A 24,897-nucleotide genomic window follows, 5' to 3' on the forward strand; every position below is an offset into this window, starting at 1 on the left:
GCAGCCCTGCTCAATTGGGCAGCCACACAAGCAGATATCAGAATAGATAAAGAGTATGGTTATATGAATGGGATTATATACTTTGCTATGTACACACAATAAAAACATTACATTTATAAATACACACCATCAAACATCCTCCTCCTCCTAACCTCTTTCTCCAACAGTGTAGTGGTAGCAGCCTGGGACTTGAGGGCAGCCTGGATAGTCTGGATCTGCATGGACACAGCAGACAACACAGCCTCCTCCAGCCTATTGAACTCGTCAAAGCAGCCCCACGCACCGCACTTCACCAGCCCCACGAAGATGCGCCCCATGGACTTGACGTCAATGCCTTCGTCACAGTTGAACACGAGCACCTGCCGCCCGAACAGCCCTCCAAGAGCCTTGACGGACTCGGTCTTCCCGGTGCCGGCTGGTCCGTATGGGTTGCCACCCAGCCCCATGTACATACCCTGGTAATGCATATTGGCAATGTAGGTAACTCTCATGCTGATGTGTGTTTCTAAACTTAGTACAAAAATCACATTGAAACACACCAACTTCATAAGAAGACTAATAAAAATGTGTAACAATTCACTGACATACAATATGAAAATATTTTTTACATCGCAATTGAATTGTTGAATATTTTACATTTATGAAATGTTCATGCATTGGCAAGTCTTAGGTAATACTTGTAACAGATAAATACCTTCTCATGAATGGAACAAGATTACATCTCATTGAAAACTTAGATTCCTTTGATTACCTGTGTGAGTGTGAGGTAACACTTGTCAGTGAGGGGGGTGTGCACCAGCTTGGGGGCATTGCCCTGGTATTCATAGGTGTAGGCAAATTGAGCATCTACCATCTTCATGTATGCCAGCTGGTCCTCACCCACATAAAACCTAAAGAAATATTAAAAAAGTCTTTGAGGTTAGCAATAATTAGCAAACTTTTGTGCAATTTTTGGCAGTTAAACTTAAATCTTCCAAGTTCAGCAAATTTGAGTCTGAATTTGAAATTATTATTTTTTTGACATACTGATAGGGCTTGACACCCATGTAATTGATTTGGTATTCTGAAGGTGTTTCAACACCTCAGGCCTGCACATACAGAGAAGAGGAGGAGGGAAAACATGAGGAAAAATTACTAACCTTAGCTGCTTCTGCCATTCCCAGTCTGAGGGTGAGGTGGTGTTGACCCGGATAAGTGAACTGACCACATCAATATTGTGTATAGTGTCCAGGATGAGGGCCTTCAGCTTGAGCTCCAAGATGTGGCTGTCTGTCTGGCTCTCTTTCGACTCATCTGAGCTGAGGTCGACACTTGTGTATGACTCTAACTTTGCCTGTGGGTGGTGATGGTGGTGGTGGCAGTGGTGGTGGTTAATACAGAAACTAAAGAATGAGAGGCATATCTTCACAATAGCATAGTAGAAGTAATTAACAATGATAAATGATGACAATATACTTCCAGTTTTTACAAAAGCTATACTATTATAATTCTAGTCATTTTACTATGACAAGAGATATGTAGTGTTGTCTTTCCTGCATGCAGTTATTGTAGTTATACAGACAAGTGTATTGAAAGGTTAGGTTGTGGTGAAGGTTATTCAAAGGGCTAAATGGTAATGGTCATTGGTAAAGCTATCGTACCATCACATTTCAGTGGATTTCCATTGCATTATAAGAGTTAAATAACATTCCATGAAAATAGGTGTTCAAGGTGACCCCTGCCTGTGAGGCAAGACAAAACTTATCCCTGTTTGCATTCCCCAGCTTCACCATGCACTCCATCTGTCAAGATGCTGCTCAGGAAGGCAGTTTCAAAGAGTTGAAATTTCCACTCACAAATATACTTGCATTCCCAGATTATACAACCCCATACATATTATGTACAGATAATAGGCAGATACTGGTGCAGTAATCATGCAATAAGGTGAGGCAGAAACCATGTGATTGTATATGCAAGTCACATGCTTCATTAAGCAAAAACTAACTATTTGAAACTCTAGCAGTATTATGGGCTTTACAGTATGTCTGGGAGAGTGTCCAGGGCTACCCAATTACTATCCACACTGATCATGAAGCTGTAACTGGGCTGTATGGGCAGTGCGTAACAGTTGGTATACTCAACTTAGTAGTAGTGTTTACTTTGGTATATTAGATAGAATCCTGTGAATTTTGCCAATCCTATCCCTGGTCATTCCCACTAATTGAATGTCCCTCACAGATCAGATTCCCTATGCTACAAAGAAAGGTTGTTTGAGTGGGTCCTAGTACCTCAAGCTCCTTCTTGAAATTAGTAAGTCTTCCCTCTCTGATGGACTCCTCACAACGCTCGGTGAAGAGGATGGCATCCGCCAGACACAGAATCTGTAGGCACAGTGTACCATGACAATATTTATTATGGTGTTTCATGAGTCAATATTAATATCATTCCCTGCCAAATAAGACACTGTGGCTTATACTTGAAAGCATCCACCAGTACACTTCTCAGACCTGTGATGGTGAGTTGAGAGGGTCCATGCCTGACTCTGAGCGGCCCTCTGCCAGGCACTGGTTGAGGTTCTGCTGCAGGGTGACCTTCATCTCCTCACTCAGCAGGGCCAACCAGTCCTGTAGGGCACAACCATCAGTATCATCACCTCCCACCACCATCTTGACATTTATTTTACTACTTTATAAATAGTATGATTAAAGGATATAAATGAGGGGTAAAAAAGGATGATATGTCTATGAAATACTGCTCAGAGAAGAAAGGAGGAAAGTAAAAGGTTTCTTATTTGCCACTTAGACAAATGTTTCACTGCAAACTTGAGTTTTTAAGACTATGATTTGTTAATTTGGATAAAAAAAAAAAAAAAAAAAAAAAAAAAAAAACTCACTAATGCTATATATCTTTAGGATTCAACCATTAAAATAGTATTCTAATATTATGGCTTGAGGATAAATTACTGATGGTCAATTAGATATATTTGTATGGTGTGTACGACCAAATTACTGCATTACATCTCTCACTTAGTCCATTATATCAGATGATTTGTATATATGTCATATGTTGCAAGTTGCAGTAGTACCTCACTCAGCCAGCTACTGTCCCATCATGAATATAGCTATGAAAGTAAATTTAAACTCACCTCAACTTTTGTGGTGATCTCAATGGAATTCTTCAGAGGAACCATTTCTCCTTCTAAGCTCTTCATGGCTACAATGTGAGTGTTCTCCTCATTGAACTTGACAAAGTGGATGCCCCCAAACAACTTCTTGAGGTGTGACTGTGTGGGAAAAGGTAAAAGTAAATGACAAATCTCATTATCAATTGCATACTTTGCATCACCTTCTCAGGTCTTCTGTTGATAGCTCTGCAGTGCAGGACTTGACCTAATTTTCATGCCTTCCCTTCCCAGACCAATTCTCAGGTCTTGTGCTGTCTATCCTTCTAACTCACCTATTCTACCAACATCCTTATTTCTTTGTCCCTCTGAGTAACTCTGAAGGAGGCTGAATCTCCCTAAGTTTTAGCCCTTTCCTTGACTTACTAACTAGGCTAAATTCCTTTATAAGTTTTTATCCATCATCCTTGTGAAATGATATCTCACAAAAATGATGATAAAAGTCCACTGAGCATTACTGTGGGAAAACACACACCTGTATCACTTCTGGGTTCGTGGCCTGCCCAAGGATCTCCAACAGGTCGTCATCTCCGATAAAGTAGAACCGAGGGAAGGCTGACCTCTTCTCCTCCAAGTATTCATTGAGGCTCTTCTGACACCTGTCAATAAATTAACAATGATCATGCTGTGATTGGCGTTGGTGCTCATCCCTGTCTCATTTGCCCTCAAGTCAGTGGTGGGTAAGAACCCAATCCTCTGGGACACAACAGAAATTTAACATTTGAGTTACCATAGTTAGCCTTCCTCAGGTTTTCCCAGGTACTCATTTACTGATTAGCCCAAAAGGAAGAATGAACAGCTGGGTGGGCCCATGGATTCACAGCTAGGTGTGGTAACCATTACACCAGGGAGAGAGAGGGTTAAAATTAACTACAGATAATGATTTCAGATATAAAATATAGTCGACTTACTGTGACATGAGGAATGGAGTATTTACTTTCGTTAAATGAACTAGATGAACCAACATGTTAATTTGTTCATAGTGAAAGGTGAAAGCCTTCTTTATCTTTTCTTGGGTGGGAAGTCATAAGTAATCCTTACATGCAATAATACATTCAGGTGGGCCAGCATGAAATGACAGCTTATTAGGTGTACTGATCCCTCTGGTGCATTTTTGTTTCCTACTTTGTCTGGCTCTCCTGTCACAGCTTAACTAATCATAATGTTAATCTTCCTGGCTGTTCCTTCTGAGTCTCATCACTACCTCTTCTGCTGCTGACTAATTGTCCTCTTTTTCCTTAAACTGTTCCTTTAGTTCCCTTACATGTTTTATTTCTCTTCCCTCCTCCCCATCATGCTGTTTTCCTTTCTTCATTCTCCACAAGGGAGGCAGTGGCTGAGCGGTCACCATGCGGGCGCGGTGTCCTGGAAGACCCAGATTCAAGTACCTCCCGCTGCTACAAGTTGACAATTTTTAATCATTGCTGAGTGGCTTAAAACTACCTACATGCTGTCCTGAAGACCACCTTTCAACTTGGACTACAGTGAAATTCTCTACAGGGGAGCAAAGATGAGTTCTGGGGGCAGCATGAGCCAAAACAAGATGGCGCCACTATAAACACTTGTCTGCACCACAAACGAACTGGGGCCGACCAGCAGCCCCCATCAAGACAGCATATTGGCGCAACAGGCTGAATGTAAAAAAAATAAAACAAACAATAAAAATCTATCATCAACTCTCAGTGATCACAAATGGTTACAGTTCTCTGACGCACCAAGCCAGCTGGTCGAGGAGGGTGGAGAGGGTGTTCCTAAAGCCGTTGATGCGACAGAGGGACACCACCTTGTTGTCTCTTGCCACGTCCATCATGATGGCCTTGAAGTCGTCATCCACTCTTCTAAAGCGCCCCTGCTCCTTGGGCAGTGCGCCTCGCCCAAAGATTGGTTCTAAGTACACCCACTTCCGCTATCAATGGACAGAACATGTCAGCTCCTTTCACTAAGGTGCTAATAAATGTCTCTTTCATGATATACCTCATAATACTTTTCTATGCAGCTATGTGATTTTCAGGCCACAGGTTTTATATGTTCCATTTGCACATTAAGATCAGGGGGAATTTATAGGATGAAGAAGGATGGAGGACACTTACTTTTATTAACAACAGAATGGGGTGAACTATATCAAGATTGACTTCATCCCAAAAAAAAAACAAATAACCAAGGGACATATAAAAAGCATGGCCCAAGGACTTTGTAGATGATACAAATAAGTTACCCATAGCTTGGGAGGTGTTATCCTGTATAACATGACTGCATGAAAATGGTAACAAAATTATAATAATGATGGTGATGAGCTGCACAAGGGACCGAGAATACCTAGCTCTCTCTACCTGGATCTGGTTGAGGCTGCCGAGGTACTCATCCAGGTCTGCCAGCCGCTGCTCCCACACCCTTGCCCGGTCAGCAAACGCCGCAAAGTAGGAGGAGTCCTTGAGTGACTGCAGCAGACTCTGGTGGTCCCCAACCTGAAGAACAATGTATTTGTCTGCTTGAGAATATGTTGAACAAATAGTTTGATAGGTTAAACAATTGGGATTTATAATTGTCTGTCTGTGTCAGTCTCTCTCTTTCCCCTTTCTTTCATCTAGTCTTTTTTCACAGTAAAAGAGGCAGTTCAAGAGCACACACACACACACACACACACACACACACACACACACACACACACACACACAAACCCTCATCCCTCCAAATGTATGCTCAGTAGCTCACCTTATTAATCACATCCTTCCACTCCTTGATGAGCATGACTTGGTTTCCTGAGGAGTCTGTGTGGGGGACGAGGGTGAAGCGAGCATCCACCTCCCATACATCCAGCTCTCCAAGGGCTTGTCGGATGACAACCTCTCCAGCAGCCTTGGAGTTCATTTCCTTGAGGGCATCAACATGTTTCACCAGTTCCTCTCGTACCTAAGGGAGAAAGGATGATGGAATTTTACTACTGTGCAGGCATGTGGTGGATTACTAATTAGCAAACAATTGATTAGGTAAGCTTATCACATTCCAGTTTGCAAAAGAGAGAAAGGGAAAGACAGCACATTCCTTCTGCCTACTTCCAATCTAGCGCAAAAGTGAAGAAAATTAAAAAGAGCATCCCATTTTTATAGGAGAGTATTAAGTTGAGCCCATTAGTTGTAAAATGAATAGACGGAAAAAAGGATGCCCCCACCAAACTTTTTTCTCATCATCATTTCATCGACGCCTGCTCCTAGGAGCTCCCACCAGGGGATGGCCACGGCAGAAGAGCTTCCAACTTTCTCTATCCAGACACTCCCTCCTTGCCTGCTCAAAGCTTCTCAAAGATCTTTCCCCACTCTCCCCAACGTACTCTTGCACCCTATCCCTCCATTTCACTGGAGGTCGTCCTCTAGCATTCCCTCCTTCTATCTCACTCACATACACCCTTCTGGTCATCTTACTCTCCTCCATTCACTCCATGTGGCCAAACGAATTTAAGGTCTGTCACTTCACTTCTTCCACCACTCCACACTTCTTCCCTTCTCCCCTGTGACACATTTCAAAATGCTCGTACACACTTTCATTACTCATTCCATCCATTCTACTCACACCACAAGCACTCCTCAAATAACTCATTTCCACTGCCTGCACTCTAGACCTCTGACTTTCATTCCAGGCCCACGTTTCACTTGGATATGTGAGGGTTGGTACTATTATTGTATTTCTCAAATCCCTCTTTACTTCCATGCTCACACTTCTGCCATTCATGATTCGTCCCAAAGACCCTACCACCCTTCTTCCTTGCAATGCCCTTTCTCTTTATCTCTCCCTCCATACCACCATGCTTACACATAACTGATCCAAGGTACTTAAACTCATTGACTTCCTCCATTTCTTCACCATTCAAAATTATTTTAAATTCTTTTTCACATTCAATTCCCACTCTATATGGGCATACAAAATCTACAACCTCACTTCTACTTCGCTCACAAACTATCACTTTACTTTTGTTGACATTTACTTTCAGCTTTCTCCTATTACAGACGCTATCAAAAACACTGACCAAATTTTGTAGATCTCTTTCATTTTCTGCAATGAGCACCGTGTCATCAGCAAACAGTATCGAATTCAGTACCCACTTCCTTCCCTCATCGAACAGTCTTACTCCAATTTCTCCAACTTTGCCCTTCATTTCTCTAATGACACCATCCATATAAATATTGAATAACCATGGTGACATGACGCACCCTTGTCTTAAGCCCACTTTTATCTCAAAATGTTCACTTGTTTCTCCAGTAATTTTGACACATGCAGATGCATCCTCATAGAAAGACTTTATTGCACTGAGCAGTTTTCCTCCCACACCATAAATCTTTAAAACATCCCACAATGCAATCCAATCGACTCTGTCATAAGCTTTTTCCAAATCCATGAAGGCAGTGTATAGCTTCTTTCCTTTTGCTATTATTTTTTTTCTACTACCATCCTGAAGGCAAATATTTGATCCACACATCCCCTTCCCTTCCTGAACCCTCCTTGCTCTTCACTAATTTTCTCTTCTGTAAGTCTTTGCACCCTCTCTATTATGACTTTTCCATATACCTTTCCGGGTATACTCAGGAGACTTATACCTCTATAGCTCCCACAATCCCCTCTCCTGCCCTTCCCCTTGTAAACTGGGACAATGATGGCTTTCATCCAGTCTGCTGGCACCACCCCCCCTCCCATGCTACTTCACATATCTTGACCATCCATTTCACGACTTCATCTCCTCCACACTTCAACATCTCTGCTGTGATTCCATCAATTCCTGCTGCCTTTCCATTTTTTAATCTTTTTATTGCCTGATTTACTTCTTCATATGTTTTACTTTTCTTTGTATACTCCTCCTCTACCTCTACTCAAAACTGCTGCTGTTACAGCTGCTGGACGTCCATCCTCAAAATTCATTAAGTTTTTGAAATATTCTCTCCATCTCTCTTTCACAGCTTCCCCGTCTTTCAACATCTTTTCATTCTCATCCATAACTTCATTTATTTTACTTGAGGAGATATTTTCTGCATTTCTTTCATTTTTTACTTCTTTCCAATATGATTTCCTGTTCCCTTTATATTTTTCACTTTGTCTTTTTCCAAAGTCTTCATCAACTCTCTTCTTACTTTCTTTTATTGCTTGTTTTAATTTCATTTTGCATTCTCTATATTTCTTTTTCCTTTCCCTTTTTACTTGTTCAGACACATTTCTTTCTTGAGTTTTCGTAAAAAGTTCCCTTTTCTCTTTTACTATCCTCCTTATCTCTTCTGTCCACCATGAATTTAATTTTCTTTTTCCATCTCAAATAACTTTCATCCCTAACATTTTTTTTGTTGTAGTTATCATTATTTCTTTAAATGTTCCAAAACCTTTTTCAATATTTGTATTTTTTCTGACTTACAAAATTCATTAATACTTAGCTTGGGGTATTCAATTGGTGCAGGGAATGTCAAGGGAGCTGTGCAACAAGCTTCTTAGTCCACCAAAAGCCTTCTGATATGTCCTTTCAACAGCTTATGTGTGGTATTAAGTAACTGTTCATAGGTAGCCTTTTCTGGTAGTCACAAAGGGAGTTTTGAGGTTGTGTACTATTTTCCCCTAAGCATTCCTAATCTTATCTTCCACTGTAATATAAGGATTAAAAAGAAGAAAACTCCATCCATCCTGACCTGGAGGAAGTTTCCGAAGGTGAGCTTGTCAATGGTGGTGGAGGATGGGATGCCCAGCAGGTTGTACATCTCGATCCAGTGTTTGTCGGAGAATGACTCGCCACGCACATACTTCAGCACCGGCACCATCCCCCGGTACTTCTCCAGCTCATGGATCAGACGCACAGTGACTGGCGTTGTCTCCCCAGAGTTGTTCAGCTTCTCCCCTGTGAGAGGATGAGGAACAGTATCAGGATATAACATTTACATCGAATATCAGCCTGGGGTGATATAATGCAAGAGTCTCAAAGTGTAGCATACCAATATGAGCTGCCCCTTCCTATTAAAAATTGAAGAATCGACTTATTCAAACTGTCCTGTACATGGAATATATTTGGAGGTAAAATTTTCAGATAATTGAGAACCCCTAGAAGTCCAGGTGCTTGAATGACTGGAGAGAGAAAGAGTTGAAGTGAAATAGTTAACAGCAGCAATCAGTAGGAAAGGCTGCTGAGGCTATGTAGGCCCTGATGAATGAAAGGAGTGTGTGTGAATGATACAGGCTCTGGAATGATGATGATGACAGCCTAGCTAAAGAGGAAAATGGAACACATTAAAGATACCAGTAATTTACCTTAAGAAAAGACAATTATGTATACAATAAACCTCCACAATTACTTCATTTTGTTTGAAAACTTTGAAGTAGAAAATTGCCAGCCACCAAAATAAGAAGAAAAGGCATTCAAGGCACATTTTTGTTCTTTTATATAACAGGAAGCAGTCAAAAAAAAAAAAAAAAAAAAAAAAAAAAAAAAAATCCCAGAGATGCAGGTCCCAAAAAGAGGACAAGAGTAGTTTTGAAATAAATGTTCAAAACCGGTTGGATACTCCCCTCTCGAGTGTTCAAGTCGCAGGTATGAGGAAATACAGATGAAGGAAGACTATTTCAAAGTTTACCAGCAAAAAATATGAAAGAATGAAGATGCTGGATAACTCTTGCAGGAGGGATCTGGCCAGCATGGGGGCGAGGTAGAGTAGAAATTCATGTGCAGCGGGCCACAGGAGGGGTTGAGGCATGCAGTAAGCAAGTTCAGAAGAGCAGTAGCATGTAGTAATCGAAAATTTTCAGCAGAATTTAAAAGGTAGAAAACTGTCAGTATGAGGAGGGGAACTGATGAGGAAAAAGGTCTTTGACTTTACTCTGTCCATAAGGGCTGTGAGAGTGGAGCCAATCACACACACATGGGATGCTTACTTCATACAGGGGCCATGTATTTAGTTAGCATCTGGAAAGGGGAAAAGAATTGCTGGAGGTGATACAAAATGCCTAACCTTGATAAAGTTGACTTAGCAAGAGATAAGATAAGATGTTTCCAGCTGAAATTTTGAGTTAAAAAAGACAAAGAATGTTTAATGTACAAGTGATGTTATCAAAGAAAATGGGGTAGATGTTTGGAAGGTTGTGTAGAGTTGTCATGTGGAGATATTGTTTTTTTGAGGTATGGAAGGACATTAACCCGGTAGCAACGGGGATCATGTTTCTTAATGGTCCCTCTAGCAAGAAAAATTAGAAAAAAATCATCACTCACACAAACCATTTCAAAATATATATCAAAGCATTTGTGATCAGTTTATGTATCATCTATTTTAGGGGGTTTATATCATGTCACAAATTTGGCCCGTTGCTGCTACACAGTAAAGCCACAAATTTGACCCGTCGCTGCTACCAGGTTAAGTTCCTTCTGCCCCATTCAGAAACAGGAGTAATGCCAGGGGGTAGGTAGGCATTTTATAGCCCTTAGCCTCAAGCTGTATAATTCCTTTTGAGTTGGTCTATTATTAAAGTATGTGTAGTCATTGGCATAAGAATGGATAGAATGATTTGCTTTTGAAATGTCATTAATGAACACTCCAAGAAGGGAATGGGAGATGAAACCAGGGGTGTGGAGTCAAAAAAAAAAAAAAAAAAAAAAAACTCTGACTCTGACTTCAGGAAATTTGAAGGTTGCGACTCCGACTCTGACTCCACCCCCTTCCCCCTTCTCTCTTATGTAGTAAAGTGGTAGGCAAACCAAACCCTACCACACCACACCTAGCCACACAACATCACACGTACAGTAGAGCCCCATTTAGCGCGAGAATTAGGTGGATGAACGCAATCGCGCTAACTGAATTCGCGCTAATTGAATAAAGTAACCAATATGAAAAAAATTATTTGGTGCACACATGGGTCTGATTTTTGGGTTTGATAATTACTCAAAATAATCACTCACATTAAAAAAAAACCTACGATTCAGCAGCCTCACTGTCTTAACCCGTCCGCTGCGGGCGACGACACAGTGTCGTCGGTAAACAAATACTCAAACAAATTAAAATATTCATAGAATATTCCCAATGCGTTCCCGAGCGCTCAAATTTTGACAGAGTCATCCCTGAAGGCTGCCTGTGCTTTGTGTATGTGGATGCCATCTGGCGAGGCCTATCTCGTGACTCACGCCGCGGGCCACGTGTCCAGTGTTGCCAGGTCAGCCAATTTCTTTTGCTCAGAGACGTTTTCGCTTATAGCACAAAACTTTACATATACAACAGGTACTCAGAACCCATTTTCCTTTGGTTTTGGACCACAAGGATTCCATTTCCGCAATAAAAAAAAATAGCTCAAACCCCGCCGCACTGGCGGTACATGTTTTAAAAAACTATGCCGCAGCGGACGGGTTAAGGCAGTATCACACTTGGACAACTGGCAAATCCAAATTTTCCGGGTGTGTGTCACACACGGCCAAGGTCAGTTGCCCGTATCCACATCCACAACGTAAACAAAGCACTTGCCCTGTATCAACATGGCGTCGTCTGCTAAAGTAAGGGCTCTCGTGGCTTGTGCCGTGCATCATGGCGGCTTGGCGCAATTTTCAAAATTCAGTCGTGGTGGCTGCTCGCGCTAACTGAGGCTTTCACGCTAATTATTTTTTTTCTTGGTAGATGATAGTTCGCACTAATTGCAGTTCGCGCTAATTGATCTTGCGCTAAGTGGGCTCTACTGTATCATAATGGAGTTGGAGTTGGTATCGGAGTCGGAGATTCTTTTACCGAATCCGACTCCGGTCAAAAGTAGGTGACTCCGGTGACCCCGACTCCACACCCCTGGATAGAACACAGTGCAGCAAGTCACCACTGCTTATAGGTTTAGGGGTAGAAGAATGAATCTCTACTCACCCCACTGGTTGAGGAACTCTTCGAACTTGAAAGTCTTGCTCCTGAAGACTATCCACTCCTCATCAGCAAACTGTTGCATGCTGGTATTGAACTCTTCAAAGAGGCCCCATACCTGTTCATGGCTATTGAGATCAGCCTCAATATCATCCACCTCGGGGAACACTGGCTCTCCCATGTTGAAGTGCTCATAGTCCTTCCTGAGGAATGAAAGCAAGATATACCCACTCCCATTACTTTAGTCTAATTACTTTACTTTTTCCTGAAGCATCACAAGCATGATACATACTCCTACTACTTTAGTCCTTCCTGATGCATCACTGATATGCACATGTTCTTATTAGTCTTGTCTTGGGGGAGCAAGGTCAGGATACACACACTTCTCTGACTTTAATCCTTCCAGACATATCACAAGTATACTTATGCCCCTTTAGCCTTAGCCTTATTACTTTAATCTTTGCTGGGGCAACACAAGCAGGACAAGAACTCTGTTACTTTAGTTTTATATGAGTTGCTTCTGATACAGATAAGAATAAGGAGCATGAGCAAGGGCAACAGGAGGAGGAGTGGGAGCTGGAGCAAGAGGAGCAGGAGCAGGAGCAGGAGCTGCAGCAACCCAAATTCTGTTGGTGATGCAATATATTCAATAGATACACAGAAGGCAGCTCAAGGTCACCTCAGTTTGTCCCGCATCTCCATCAGTTGGTCCCACTCCTGACGCTTCTCCGTTATGAAGGCGACAGAGGCCTGAATGTCCATGTCACCATCCAGCTGGTCTTCCTTTGGCCTCAGCTGGTACCACCGCATCCCAAACTTCTCCACCTCACTGTTGAAGTTATTTGTCTGGCTCTCTAGGCTGCTCATAATCACTTCCATCTGTTGAGTATTTTAGGGATGCATTTGTGTTGAAAGAGACCCTAATGTACTGACTGATGCAGGTTTTAATTTACTTTACTTATTAACCCGGTAGCAGCGGGAATCATGTTTCTTAATGGTCCCTCTAAGCGAGAAAAATGAGAAAAAATCATCACTCACACAAACCATTTCATAATATATATCAAAGCATTTGTGATCAGTTTATGTATCATCTATTTGGGGGGGGGTTAAATCATGGCACAAATTTGGCCGGTCGCTGGTACACGGTAAAGCCACAAATTTGGCCCGTCGCTGCTACCGGGTTAAGGTAATAGATGGTGCATATGGAGGCTTGATACAAATTCTATCTCTAAGACAGAAGGTGATCATATGGTCAGGTATCAATCTGTCTTTCACTCCTATCATCTGCCTCCAATCAAATGGTTTCTCAGAGAATATACTTAAGTATATTCTCCAAGCACATAAGTTTCCCCAGACCAGCCAACTCATGACACCATCCCTTACCACCACTGCTGACAACCACAACTGACCTGCCTGGCCACAATCTGCTCATGGTTGTCCATCAGAGACTTGTAGTTGTCCCATTGCATGGTGACTCGGGACAGCTGCTCCACTCTCTCCTTGGTCCACGAGGCCAACGTCTTGTTCTTGCGCTCTGCCTCACCGAACATCTCCACCATCTGCTCAGTCTGCTTCATGTACTCATTGTGTTTGCTGCTGGCATTAGCGATTTCCTCTACTGTCTGGGGCTGTTTTTTTAATACCTGGAAATGGAGGGATATGTATAGTGTCACTGTCTTTAACAGTCACTCTTATAATTTGATTCTGAATATCTCAAACCACCCTCATAATACTGGTGGCTGTGTGAAATTGCATGATGTATTATTCAATCGCTAGTGTTTTCTTCTTTCATTGGCTCCTCCCTTTAACAAGTAGTAGCAATATTTTCCTCACTTCCACAGCTTCTTCTGTGAACATCTCGATGGTGTTGATGTCCTTGATGATCGCGTTGTGAAGGGACTGCACCAGCATGTCCCAGTAGCGGCGGTTCATGATCTCCAGCTCTACTCTCAGGGGCTGGAAGCTGATGGTGAAGCAGTCAATCTTCTCCTGACTCGGCAGCCGCCCTATCTCCTGACCCTTCGCCTTAGAGGCTCGGAAGTTTCTGCAGGGAAAGAAGTTAAGTAGTTAACAATTTAGTTTTGACTCTCAAGTAAAGGCCTACTAATAATGATATAAATATATGTGAAAAAAAAAAAAAGACTCCACATGATTCTGCCTTTCTATATTAATAAAAGAAAGCCAGACTTAAGTGCTCGTTATGCCTCCTCACCTGTCCCAGTCCTCAGCCGTCTTGCAGTGTTGCTCCACCAGCTGTTCCATGTCGCTGCCGCCAATGGCACACAGGTCATGGAAGCGGTCCTTTATGTTTTCTAGCCGTTGGAAGAGTTCTTCAGCCCTCTGGAACAGCTGGCCAAAGCGGTGGGCATTGCGGTCCACAATGGCGGGGAATACTGGGTGTTCATTTACCTCATTCACACCCTATCGTGAGGATGTTCATTAAGTTAATAATAATGAAGGAAATAGCAAAGGCCTCCTCGCAACCAAGGACAACACAGAACAACTCACCCACACATCATACCAATGGAATAGTTTTTTTGGGGTGTATTTCTTTATTATTACACATTGTATTTTCTGGCATATAAGGTGACTCTTGGACCTTAAAAAAACAAAATTAGGGTTTTTAAATGCCACAAAAAATCATAACCCCATTTCTAAATGGATTGCTGTGAACTAGATCTACAGATACTCATTTATCTCATTCATAAAGTGTCCAATAAAATTACACAAGACACAGCATGAGAGATGAACTATTTTTCTTGACAAGTTAAAAAAGGAGCAGCAACATAATGAAGTGTGATGCAAACATTAAGGAAAAGTTACCTTGAAGTGGTGAGGGATGGCGAGGAACCTCTTCAGCTGGCCGTAGTACTTCATGCGAATCTCCTCCATTGGGGGAAGGAACTGCAACCGCTGCTGCCTGTTGGTGTTGTGGTGAAAACAAAACTATGTGTAGCATCAACATTGAATAACATATTCATGACCAAACCACTAGCCACACATGTAAACCTGAGTTGTCATAACCATCATATTGATTACGAAACAAAGAAAAAGCTAGTGCATGAAGAGGAAAAGATGGACTCAATTCTCTCCAACAGGCAGTTTCAGGAAGCATCAGGGACAGACAAGTGGTGGTAAGGGCTATTCTCTCATAATTCTGGCAGATTTAGGAGTAAGAGTATGGAAACCAAAAATGGAGAGTTTTCTGCCACTGTTCTTAGGAGGAAATTAAATTATGGAGATATAGAAGAAAGGTGTCAAATGTATCACCTGTATGTGAGCTCCACCCTGAACTCAGACAGGTTTTGGTTAAGTGCTTCTATGCCCAGCTGATACTGGTGCTCCAAAGCCTTGTACAGCTGCCGGTCCCAGTGGGAGCACCAAGACTTCTGGTCAGCAAATCCCTTCTCCTCCAGTTGATGCATGATTGATCGCATCTCCTTCAGAAGCTCCTTCCACCTACTCTGGTGTTTTAGCAGGTCTGTGTTCATCAGTGTCAGCACCTGAGGCAGGGATACATTATCAGCATCATTCAAATCCTTGTACTGAGTCTAAGATGATGAATCAATCAAGCTCTCCAAATCCCTTTCCCAATCTATATCAACATTTCTTATACTATCTTGTCATGTTATGCATGGAAATAAAGGATGCCATCGGTGTTGCCCTTCACTGAGAAAAGAAATAGGTTTTGAAAATACATACTGCTACTACTACTACTACTACTACCAATATGCTACTTTTCTTGGTGGAGGGCAGAGCTAGGTCTGTTTAATAACTATGATGAGAAATATTATAATATAAATTATGAAAACAGTGGTTGACAGAATTAATAGTTTGAGACTCAAAATCGTTTGTAATTAATTGACAGTATTCTTCATTGTTCCCTGCATATTATTGACAATGATAACTGTCTTCTGTGTGTAGGACATCATATATTATCCACGAAATTGGGCACACTGCGTGACAGCAGGTTGCCAGAGCACGATAATGCACATCTCAGACTCATGTGCTGTGACTATAGTTCCCATCTCCAGTGCAACAATAAAAACAAATTTGCTTGCCACTTTCTTCACCTTAACATTTGCTAAGGCAAAGATCAATAATTTCAAGAGCTGTTTGTTATCATTACACTTATCTTTAGGACCAGATCACTTGGTCTAGACTATAGGGTCTGCAAGGTTGGAGCATCTACATAACTACCCACCCTCTCTTTGATCATGAGGTGACACTGGGCGAGTTGCTTGTTCTCCCGGGCAAGCCTATGTGTGGCGGCCTTCAGCTTAGCAATATATGTATCAAGCTGCTGCGTGTTAGACCAGGTGATGGTGGTCTGCTCCTGCACCAGGCCAGAGAGAGCCAGCGCTGCCTCCAGCATCATGGGCCGCTGCGAAGGTATCATCTGGTCCCCGATGGTGTTGTGGAAGTTGGCAATCTGAAGGGAGTTCGGACAAAGAGAAAAGGTCATAGAATACAGCTACCCTGGAATTAGGAAGTACGAAATTCATTAGTTGGAAATGGCAGTTAGAAATGAACCCATGAATACAGATAAAAACATCATAGGGTACTCTAAAACTCACCTCTTCCAGGGCCTTGGCTTGCTTCATAAACTTGTGTGCCAGTTGGGCCATCTTGACGATCTTTGGGTGTATGTTGTGGCCCAGGATGGACAGCTGACTCACCTCCCGTGCCAGGCCCACAAGCCGAGGATTGTAGTTGACGCGCAGCAGCCGCCCTCTACTGAATGACAGCACCGGGGAGTCTGTGGCCAGGCTGTGATGGAGACAGGGAAGCTGGTATGTATTGATGTCTCTGAAGAATGATATACAGTTTTCTTTTTTTGTGAGGTTACATATATTTCCTTAAGATGTTGTTCAATTACAATTGGATGCGTTCCTTTTTTTTACCATTGAATTTTCTGTAAATTCTCATGTTTCCTTAATACCTTTCTTAATACTGATTATAATTTTTAGGTAACATATCATAAATCCATTATGCTACTGCCCTATCCTAAATTTAAGATTATTCTCCATATACATGTTGAATGGAGTAGCTGGAAATAAAGAAGTTCATCATCAACATTAATTCATATATTAATTTACATGAATCTGCTGATTTTAAATTCATAATCATACCTTAACTCTTCATTGTCAATCATATGCAGCATTTCTCTGGACCAGGAGTCAAACTGGTCTGTGTGGTATTCTTCAAGCTCTTCACAGAACTCCTTAATATTTTTCTTCAGCTCCTCATAACCATTCAAGTCAGTCAACAGAGCATCAGCTGTCTTGCCTGCATGACAGAAAACACTTCAATGTTACTCCTCAGTCAATTGATTAACTACGAAGTTCAGATCTTTAAGAGGAGGGGAAGGAAAATAGTGTTCTAGTGATTCACAATATACAAGAAAAATTTATAAATATATTAGAAAAAGCTGTACCCTTGAAATCTAAGCTGAGTCATCAAGCAGAAAGTTGACTAACTCAAGATATTCTTCTTTGGCTTAAAGTGGATACTTTGAAGTTTAAACTCAAAGATACAAGAAGAACTTTGGTGAAATGCATTATAATAATGTTTTGCATGACACAGCTTAGTCCCACCCCACTGCCACTCACCAATGTCCTGGACCTTGGCATGGATGGGCTTCACCCAGTAGATGTTGCTCACCACCTCTGGAACATTGGCCAGGCGTCTAGGACCATTGACTGAGGTGTTGCTGAAGTCTGAGCGCAGCGTCCTGATGTAGCTGTTAAGTTCGCTCAGCAGCATCTCCCTCTCGGCCACAAGCTCTGTCTGGATGCTGTCCCTCTTGATGAGTTCCTTGTAGCGCTTGAATTCCTGCATCAGCTGGTAGGCACTGGAGTTCATGTTCCTTAGCTGTGCTCGTAGCTTGCCGGCGATGCGCTGCTCTGCTGGCTTGAGGAAGCTTTCAAACTGACGCATAGCTGCCTGCCATAAGGGTTCAGTGTATGGGTTGTACTGCACTGGCTTGAGTCCTGTGAATGGCTTGAAGGCATCGGCTGTCTTGAGGTCCTCCTGCTCGCTGAGGGACAACAGCCTGGTGAGCTGCTTGTGAAGCGTTCTAAGACTCAGGATTTCAGACAGGCGCTTGGACACATTCTTGCAGTAGTCAGGAACAAAGGGCTTCCCCTCCCACATCTGATCTGCTCCACTCTTCCAGAACATAGAGGTGAGGTTGTGGCAAATCTCCACCCAGTGTTCACATACATTGATGCCTTCAGTGAGGTTTTTCTCAATCTGGTTGTATTGCCCACCCCAAAGGTCCTCTGATGACAACTTTCCCTGCAACAAACCCCGTGACCTTTAGGAGGACCAAACTGGAAATGGCTATGGTGTTAAGATGATTATAAATGACAATATAGATAAAGGATGAAGAATAAAAAAAAGTCACTTAAGATTATACAGAAAAAAGATTGTTGAAAGTCAGCAGAGGAAAGAAAAAGAAGACAGTTTGGTGGACAGAAGTTAAAGAAGCTGTCAATAAGTGTTTTTTAGAAAGTGTATGAAGAGAAGAAACCTGCAGAAGAGAATATGAAGCAGCAAGAAATGCAACAGAGTAAAATCGAGCAAAGACAGAGCCTTGGAAAAGAATAGGAAAAGGGCTGAATGATGATGTACAGGGCACAAAGAAGCTTAAAATATTGAGAAAAGCTAAAAGTTGCAGAAGGAAAGGTGGGGCCAGTGGCCAGACCTAGAAATAGATGGAAGGATGGAGTGAAGGAAGGAATTGAGGCAAGAGGGAAAGTAGCTGGAAAGTTTCGTTTAGTCGGCGCAACATCTGTGGTCATGTGCCGGAGAGAGACAGGAGGGGAAGGAATTATAGAAGGGAACAGATCCCAGGAGACGGGACACAACCCCCGATTAATACCTGGTACCCATTCACTGCTGGGTGGACAGGGGCGCAGGGTATGAGGCAAGAGGACCAACAATAGAATGAGAAAAAGAAACATGAAGACCAACCTAGTAGGGGAGTTTCAGGAGGCATCACAACTGACAGGGTACATGGTGAAAACTGAGAAATAAGAAGAATGGCTGATGCAAGTGTTGTCTTGCATGAAATGTCTAACAGTTTAGGATGATTACTTTCCATTTACTTTTCATTTGCCTGCCTTATGAAGACTGACTGAGCTATTGCAGATTCCTTATTTGCTTCTGAAACCTTGAGTATAACCTTTCTCTAAGCTACTGTTTTTGTCACTCTTGTTTGCTGTGTTGTTTCCATTTCAAATTTTTACCCTTCCCCTAGGCAACCTGTTTTTGTCACTTATGTGTTGTTCCCATTTAAGTTTATACCCTTTCCCTAAGCAAGCTGTTTTTGTCACTCTTTACTCATGTGTTGTTCCCATTTTAATTGTTTCCCTTTCTCTTTCTCTTGGTCTTTACCTGTACGTAGCGGGACAGCTGGTTGGCGATGACCTCCAGCAGGTGGGCCATGCGTGCCTGAGGGTAGTCAAGACGCCACAGTTCCTCCAGAGAGTTCTGAGTGTTCTCCAGCACCTCCTCGGCATCCACTAGGGCCACAGCATCCAACCCGCTGTATGGGATTAGATGGAGTCATGCTTCAATATAGCTATACGAGGGACCCTTGATTTAGCACTGCTCTATTGGAGAATTTGTATGGCACAAAACCTAATCTTGGGCCATTTTCCATTAAAGTGGATTATTTTCTAATTAGCAAAAATCATATTAGGGAAAAAAAAAAAAAAAAAAAAAAAAAAAAAAATGCAGTAGTGAGGTCTGAAAAAAAAAGGGGGGGGGGGGGTTCTTAAGGTGACTGAGCTTCTCCATACACCTGATTGTCTGAGGGTAAGAATGATGTAAGCAACTAGTTAATGAAGTTTCAATATTTCTTGCTGTCAACATGTCAGCATTGATCTAATATTCTCTTATACCCCCATCTGTCTGCCTGCTATCAGTGCAGCTTTGACCAACTCAAGTCTTCTCTCACACACATTCATTTGCCCACAACTAAGACATTTTCTCCTTCCTTCACATGACTGCATCGAAGCTTATGTTGTCTCCTTTTCCTGGTCTAAACCTTGAGGCAGAAACTGAGTGTACCTGAACTCCTTAGTCATGGGTTCCAGGACATTGTAGAAGGCCCCAGCTATCTCCTTTTCCTCCTGGCTCATGGGGTTGTTGGCCGTGTCAGCCCAGTACTCAGTCTCATCCTTCACAGAGAGGATTCCTGTTTAGGGGAGGAGGTGGGATCAGAGTCTATACGTAATGACCTACCATTTGCAGGCTCTCTTGGAATTACTTCCAAACCTATTCATGCCACTGTTGCTGGCTGACCAATCAAAATTATCCAGATTGGTGCAGCTCTGATTAGGACCAATTAAGACATACAGTAAATTTATCCAGATTGGTGCAGTTCTGATTAGGATCAATTAAGACATACAGTAAATTTATCCAGATTGGTGCAGTTCTGATTAGGATCAATTAAGACATACAGTAAATTTATTCAGATTGGTGCAGCTCTGATTAGGACCAATTAAGACATACAGTAAACAACCACTCAAGAACAAGACCCCAAACATTACTGATTAGAAGAAAAAAACAAGTGGAGTGTGTGTTGCAAAGAGAGTATAAAAAGAGAGAAATGAAGATTCTTTTCATGTGATCACCTTCTCAAGGGCAGCTCCCACAAGGAAACTATAGGTAAGGAGATAGAATAAAACTCAGGAGCAAAAATTTATCTCAAGATTGACTGTCACTCTAAAATGAATAATTATTGAAAAGGTCAAAAAAAGGATTTCAACAGTATAACTTATAAGTTTCTTCACCTGCCAGCCTCTTGGACACATAGCCAGAGTCCCCAGACTGCTCAGGACTCTGCTTCCTGAGGAGACTGCCCAGGCCATCAGAGAGCTCTGTGACCAGCGCCTGAAGCTTGGGGTCCAGTGATCCACTCCACTCTGAGTCCTGCAGGCAGGTGAAGTGACTGAGATGTTAAGATTATAGATCACTTAAAAACAAAGTCAATCTACATCTTCAACTTCATAGATGCCATTAAAAAAATATGTAATGCTTTTATTGATGATTTTTGAACCCCACTTCTCCCTTGCCATGCCTTGTAACACATGCTATGACCCCCCCTAGTAAATATGTAACACCAGCTACTGCAGTATTTAGTGTGCCTGCCAGGGTTAGAATCCTAGCCTGGGCAGTTGATGTGCGGCTCACCCAGCTGTTAAGCTTCCCTTATGGGCTGGCAATAAATAAATGGGTACGTGGGGAAACCTGGGGAAGGTAAATTGTGGTAACCTGTATCCCGGGATAACAGGTTCTTACCCACTACAGGCTCAAGGGCCAATGTGACAAATAAACACCAAGATCATATGTGGCTACAGCATATGCCTCCAACTTTACTTAATCTTTCACAATATAAGTCTAGCCTAATACCACAAATTATCATCTTAAAGTTCTTCTAAATAATTTTGTTGATATTAAAGAATCCCAGATAAATTAGAAATAAAACTGTTCTCTTGCTATTTACTTGATTTCTATATCTCTTCAGAATAAGTGAAAAAAATCTGAAAATATTATGTAACACATGGCTGCACTCCCTTTCCCTATGTTACACTCATAGCACTTCATGATACCCCTCTCCCCCCCTTAAGTGTCACATTATTTTAGAATGGCCCCACATCCTCTACTGTAGTCATGAAAAGTCTTGATAGTTCCTTGATACATGGATGGTGTGGGTGTGGGCAGCACGTTACCTTGAGCAGTATGGGTGCATAGAGCTTCTGGAGGGAGTGGTACAGAGAGGAGACGGGCGAGTCCAGCATGGAGGAGACAAAGATATCAGCAAGGTTGTCCCCTGTGATGACGTCTGGTTTAATCTTGAAAAACACCAGCAGCTTCTCCTTCTTGAGCGAGGAGTCGACCTTTGAATGATGAATTTGATAGGTGAACCAAAATGCATGAGTGATATGTTAGAGTTTGACATAATTTTGACTTCCTAACTGGCTACAGAAAATGGGTACGGTAAGTAATTATCATGTGAGCGCAAAGTAGAAATTGTATCTGTAATTGATTTAATACACTAAAGGTGGAGTGAAGAGTAACTAGTATATAAAAAATGATGAGGTCCCCCCCTCCCTTGATATTGATAGTATATAATCATAATGTGAGCAGAAAATGGAAATTGTATCTATAATTGATTTAATACATTAAAGGTAGAGTGAGGGGTGACTATATAAAAAGATGATTAGGTATTCCCCCCCCCAACACCCACCTTAGTGCTGAGTGTTATTCCCTCCTCCCCAGACACCATGTGGGCCCCCAGCAGCTGGCAGTTCCCTGAGTCCAGGAAGGTGTTGAGGCTGGGGTCGGCATGGAGCCCCTGAATGCCAGGGTCCTCCAGGGTCACCCCAAAGTAGTTGGCTGGGCATGGAGATGGATTATTTGTACACTTTGATATACAAGGAGTTTAAGTGTTCACAAATGGATGGAAGTGGATCATAGAAAAGAGGAAATGAAAGTGGTATTGGCGATATAAGTTAATACAGCTGTCTGAGTAAATTTCACACACACACACACAGCTTACCAGTAGTTGCCAAGATGAAGTTCTTCCGTACATCTGGGGCCTCCATCTTGGGGAAAATTACTAGACCAGTGTGAATTCTGCCTCAGCTTATTCCTCCTCCTCTTGAGTCATGGTTACAAACTGAAACCATAATTATGACATGAGATAATATATTAATTAATGACTACAAACGTTTAGGAGAAGATTTGTCACTTATATGGAGGGTTTCAAGGAACTAAAATAATAATAGTAATGATAAAACATGAAAGCAGTATGAAGGAGGTCAACAGACATTCCTGGCGAGTGAATATGCTTGACACACATTTGACAAGGCTTTCATAGGAGACTTGGGGATTTTCAGAGGTATTTTCATGATCCTTCCAGTAGCTTGATCATTCTTTAGTGGCATGAACCTACGAAAACGCTCACTGGAACGCGATTGATCTCCTTTTCGGCCTATGGAATGGATGTGTCTGACAAAACATAATCTTAACTAACTTTTTCCATAGATCAAAGCTGTCAAAACGGCGCACAAGCATTAAGCATCCGTAGGCTACACATTCCTACCGATCGCTCCCTTTAATTATGGAGACAAAAAGCAGACATTGTAAGAGGATTGATACTGATTGAGTTACATGAGCTATTTTTTACTTAGGAATTCGGTCACCATAGACTAGCTCGGCCAATCCCCGCGTAAAAATACCCTCCATCCCTCCCTTCCCACACAGTTATCACCGCTTTGCAACACTGTACAAGACACACATCACTATATCCCTGCACTTGTATCATTCAACACACCCAACACTATACAGTATACAAGACATACGGTCACATACCTCTATACTGATTCGCTATACAAGATCGACACACTACTAGGCCATGCAAGATCGACACACACCAATATACAAGACACACACCATTATCTCCCTGCACTTATTCATCCAACACAGGAACAAGAACGAGTGGCGAGGAGGAAGAGTGGAGCTGAAGAGGGTCAATGCCGCTGACTGTATGCCATGTGAGCGTTGGCATGGCGACGCAACACACAACACAAATTCCCGTGTTGCATCACTACGCTCACGGAATAATTACTTAAGGCCACTTCCACAGCCCAACACAGCCATTTGTAAGCCCTTTCGTTGGTTGGTTTTCTGGTGGCTCGATCCGTATTCAGCAAGTCATTTTCGAAGCCTCTAGTAACGCCACTAAGGTCGGTATTCATGCAGACGCTCTCGCCTCACATAACTATTTATAAAGGCTGAAAAGGTCATCAGTCGTGTTCTAATGGGTGTTTTTGTAAGTTCATGGCAAAAAAGGAATGATCAAACTACCAGAAGGGCCGTAAAACTACCTCCTGTATTGTCCTCTTCTTCTGTGTACGGTTCCTGCAGCCTTACTTTCCGAGTCTTCAGTTCGCTCTGGTGTTGATGAGACAACAGTGTAAGCATTACACTGTGGATGAGACAATAGGGAAACGGATAGGGAGGACATGGGAAGGGTCTGTGGAGGGCTTCAGTACCCTCCTCGCTTCCCGTTTCGGTAGGTGTCTTAATTCCTACCTACTTTGACTGTTACATCCTCTATAAAGTCTATATAGCTTGTATGATATGTGTTTTCTTGCAAAGTACTGTTTCAGTGGATTAGGAAATAACAAATGTTAGTCATCACGAAATTAAAAAAAGGAAAATTAGGTTCGATTGATATATCTCTTTTGGACGCCGAATAGTCGGCGACATGTCACCGAATTGTCCTCGAATTATCTTGAGCATTCGCCGACATGTCGCCGAATGGTCACGAACTGTAATAATCTTGGTCATGTCGACGAACCGGTCGCCGAATTTTTCCGCGATTTGATTCGGCGACAAGTTCGTGGCCAAAATTCGGCAGTGTGTTTCTTGCTTTAAGTGTGTGTGTCCCCTTGCGGCACATATAACCCGCGTTACAACAGTGCAATATATATATATATATATATATATATATATATATATATATATATATATATATATATATATATATATATATATATATATATACGCACACACACACACACACACCTCTTTTTATTCCTTTTTTATATCCTTTTTGGAGTGAGGCCTTCACCCTCTTTTTTTATTCCTTTCTTTTTATATCCTTTTTGGAGGAAGGCCTCCCCCCTCTATTTTTATTCCTTTCTTTTTATGCCCTTTTTGGAGGAAGGCCTCCCCCCTCTATTTTTATTCCTTTCTTTTTATGCCCTTTTTGGAGGAAGGTCTGCCCCTTTCTTTTTATTCCTTTCTTTTTATATCCTTTTTGGAGGAAGGTCTCTCCCCTCTTTTTATTCCTTTCTTTTTATATCCTTT

The 24,897-nt window shown here is 42.0% G+C and overlaps 1 protein-coding gene across 1 annotated transcript in view; it reads right to left on the minus strand.

Moving 5' to 3' along the window:
- The window catches only part of LOC126995596 (cytoplasmic dynein 2 heavy chain 1-like), a 60,901-nt gene extending 37,009 nt beyond the window's left edge, over positions 1 to 23,892 (minus strand). The window contains exons 1-29 of the mRNA XM_050855288.1: positions 23,476 to 23,892; positions 22,580 to 22,699; positions 22,268 to 22,416; positions 21,750 to 21,917; positions 20,811 to 20,949; positions 20,086 to 20,212; positions 19,408 to 19,558; positions 17,619 to 18,306; positions 17,139 to 17,295; positions 16,584 to 16,776; positions 16,211 to 16,438; positions 15,277 to 15,509; positions 14,830 to 14,926; positions 14,219 to 14,427; positions 13,840 to 14,050; positions 13,416 to 13,649; positions 12,686 to 12,885; positions 12,013 to 12,209; positions 8,821 to 9,026; positions 5,873 to 6,070; positions 5,491 to 5,625; positions 4,876 to 5,066; positions 3,636 to 3,759; positions 3,125 to 3,262; positions 2,487 to 2,603; positions 2,268 to 2,360; positions 1,140 to 1,333; positions 752 to 890; positions 153 to 455 (exon numbers count right to left, since the gene is read on the minus strand). Of these exons, the coding sequence (XP_050711245.1) occupies positions 153 to 455; positions 752 to 890; positions 1,140 to 1,333; positions 2,268 to 2,360; positions 2,487 to 2,603; positions 3,125 to 3,262; positions 3,636 to 3,759; positions 4,876 to 5,066; positions 5,491 to 5,625; positions 5,873 to 6,070; positions 8,821 to 9,026; positions 12,013 to 12,209; positions 12,686 to 12,885; positions 13,416 to 13,649; positions 13,840 to 14,050; positions 14,219 to 14,427; positions 14,830 to 14,926; positions 15,277 to 15,509; positions 16,211 to 16,438; positions 16,584 to 16,776; positions 17,139 to 17,295; positions 17,619 to 18,306; positions 19,408 to 19,558; positions 20,086 to 20,212; positions 20,811 to 20,949; positions 21,750 to 21,917; positions 22,268 to 22,416; positions 22,580 to 22,625 (5,265 nt within the window). The 5' untranslated portion in view covers positions 22,626 to 22,699; positions 23,476 to 23,892. The remainder of the gene's footprint in view (positions 1 to 152; positions 456 to 751; positions 891 to 1,139; positions 1,334 to 2,267; positions 2,361 to 2,486; positions 2,604 to 3,124; positions 3,263 to 3,635; positions 3,760 to 4,875; positions 5,067 to 5,490; positions 5,626 to 5,872; positions 6,071 to 8,820; positions 9,027 to 12,012; positions 12,210 to 12,685; positions 12,886 to 13,415; positions 13,650 to 13,839; positions 14,051 to 14,218; positions 14,428 to 14,829; positions 14,927 to 15,276; positions 15,510 to 16,210; positions 16,439 to 16,583; positions 16,777 to 17,138; positions 17,296 to 17,618; positions 18,307 to 19,407; positions 19,559 to 20,085; positions 20,213 to 20,810; positions 20,950 to 21,749; positions 21,918 to 22,267; positions 22,417 to 22,579; positions 22,700 to 23,475) is intronic.
- Between the last annotated feature and the right edge of the window lie 1,005 nt (positions 23,893 to 24,897).

The sequence above is a fragment of the Eriocheir sinensis genome, chromosome 8 (assembly GCF_024679095.1).
Source record: "Eriocheir sinensis breed Jianghai 21 chromosome 8, ASM2467909v1, whole genome shotgun sequence".
Classification (NCBI taxonomy): domain Eukaryota; kingdom Metazoa; phylum Arthropoda; class Malacostraca; order Decapoda; family Varunidae; genus Eriocheir; species Eriocheir sinensis.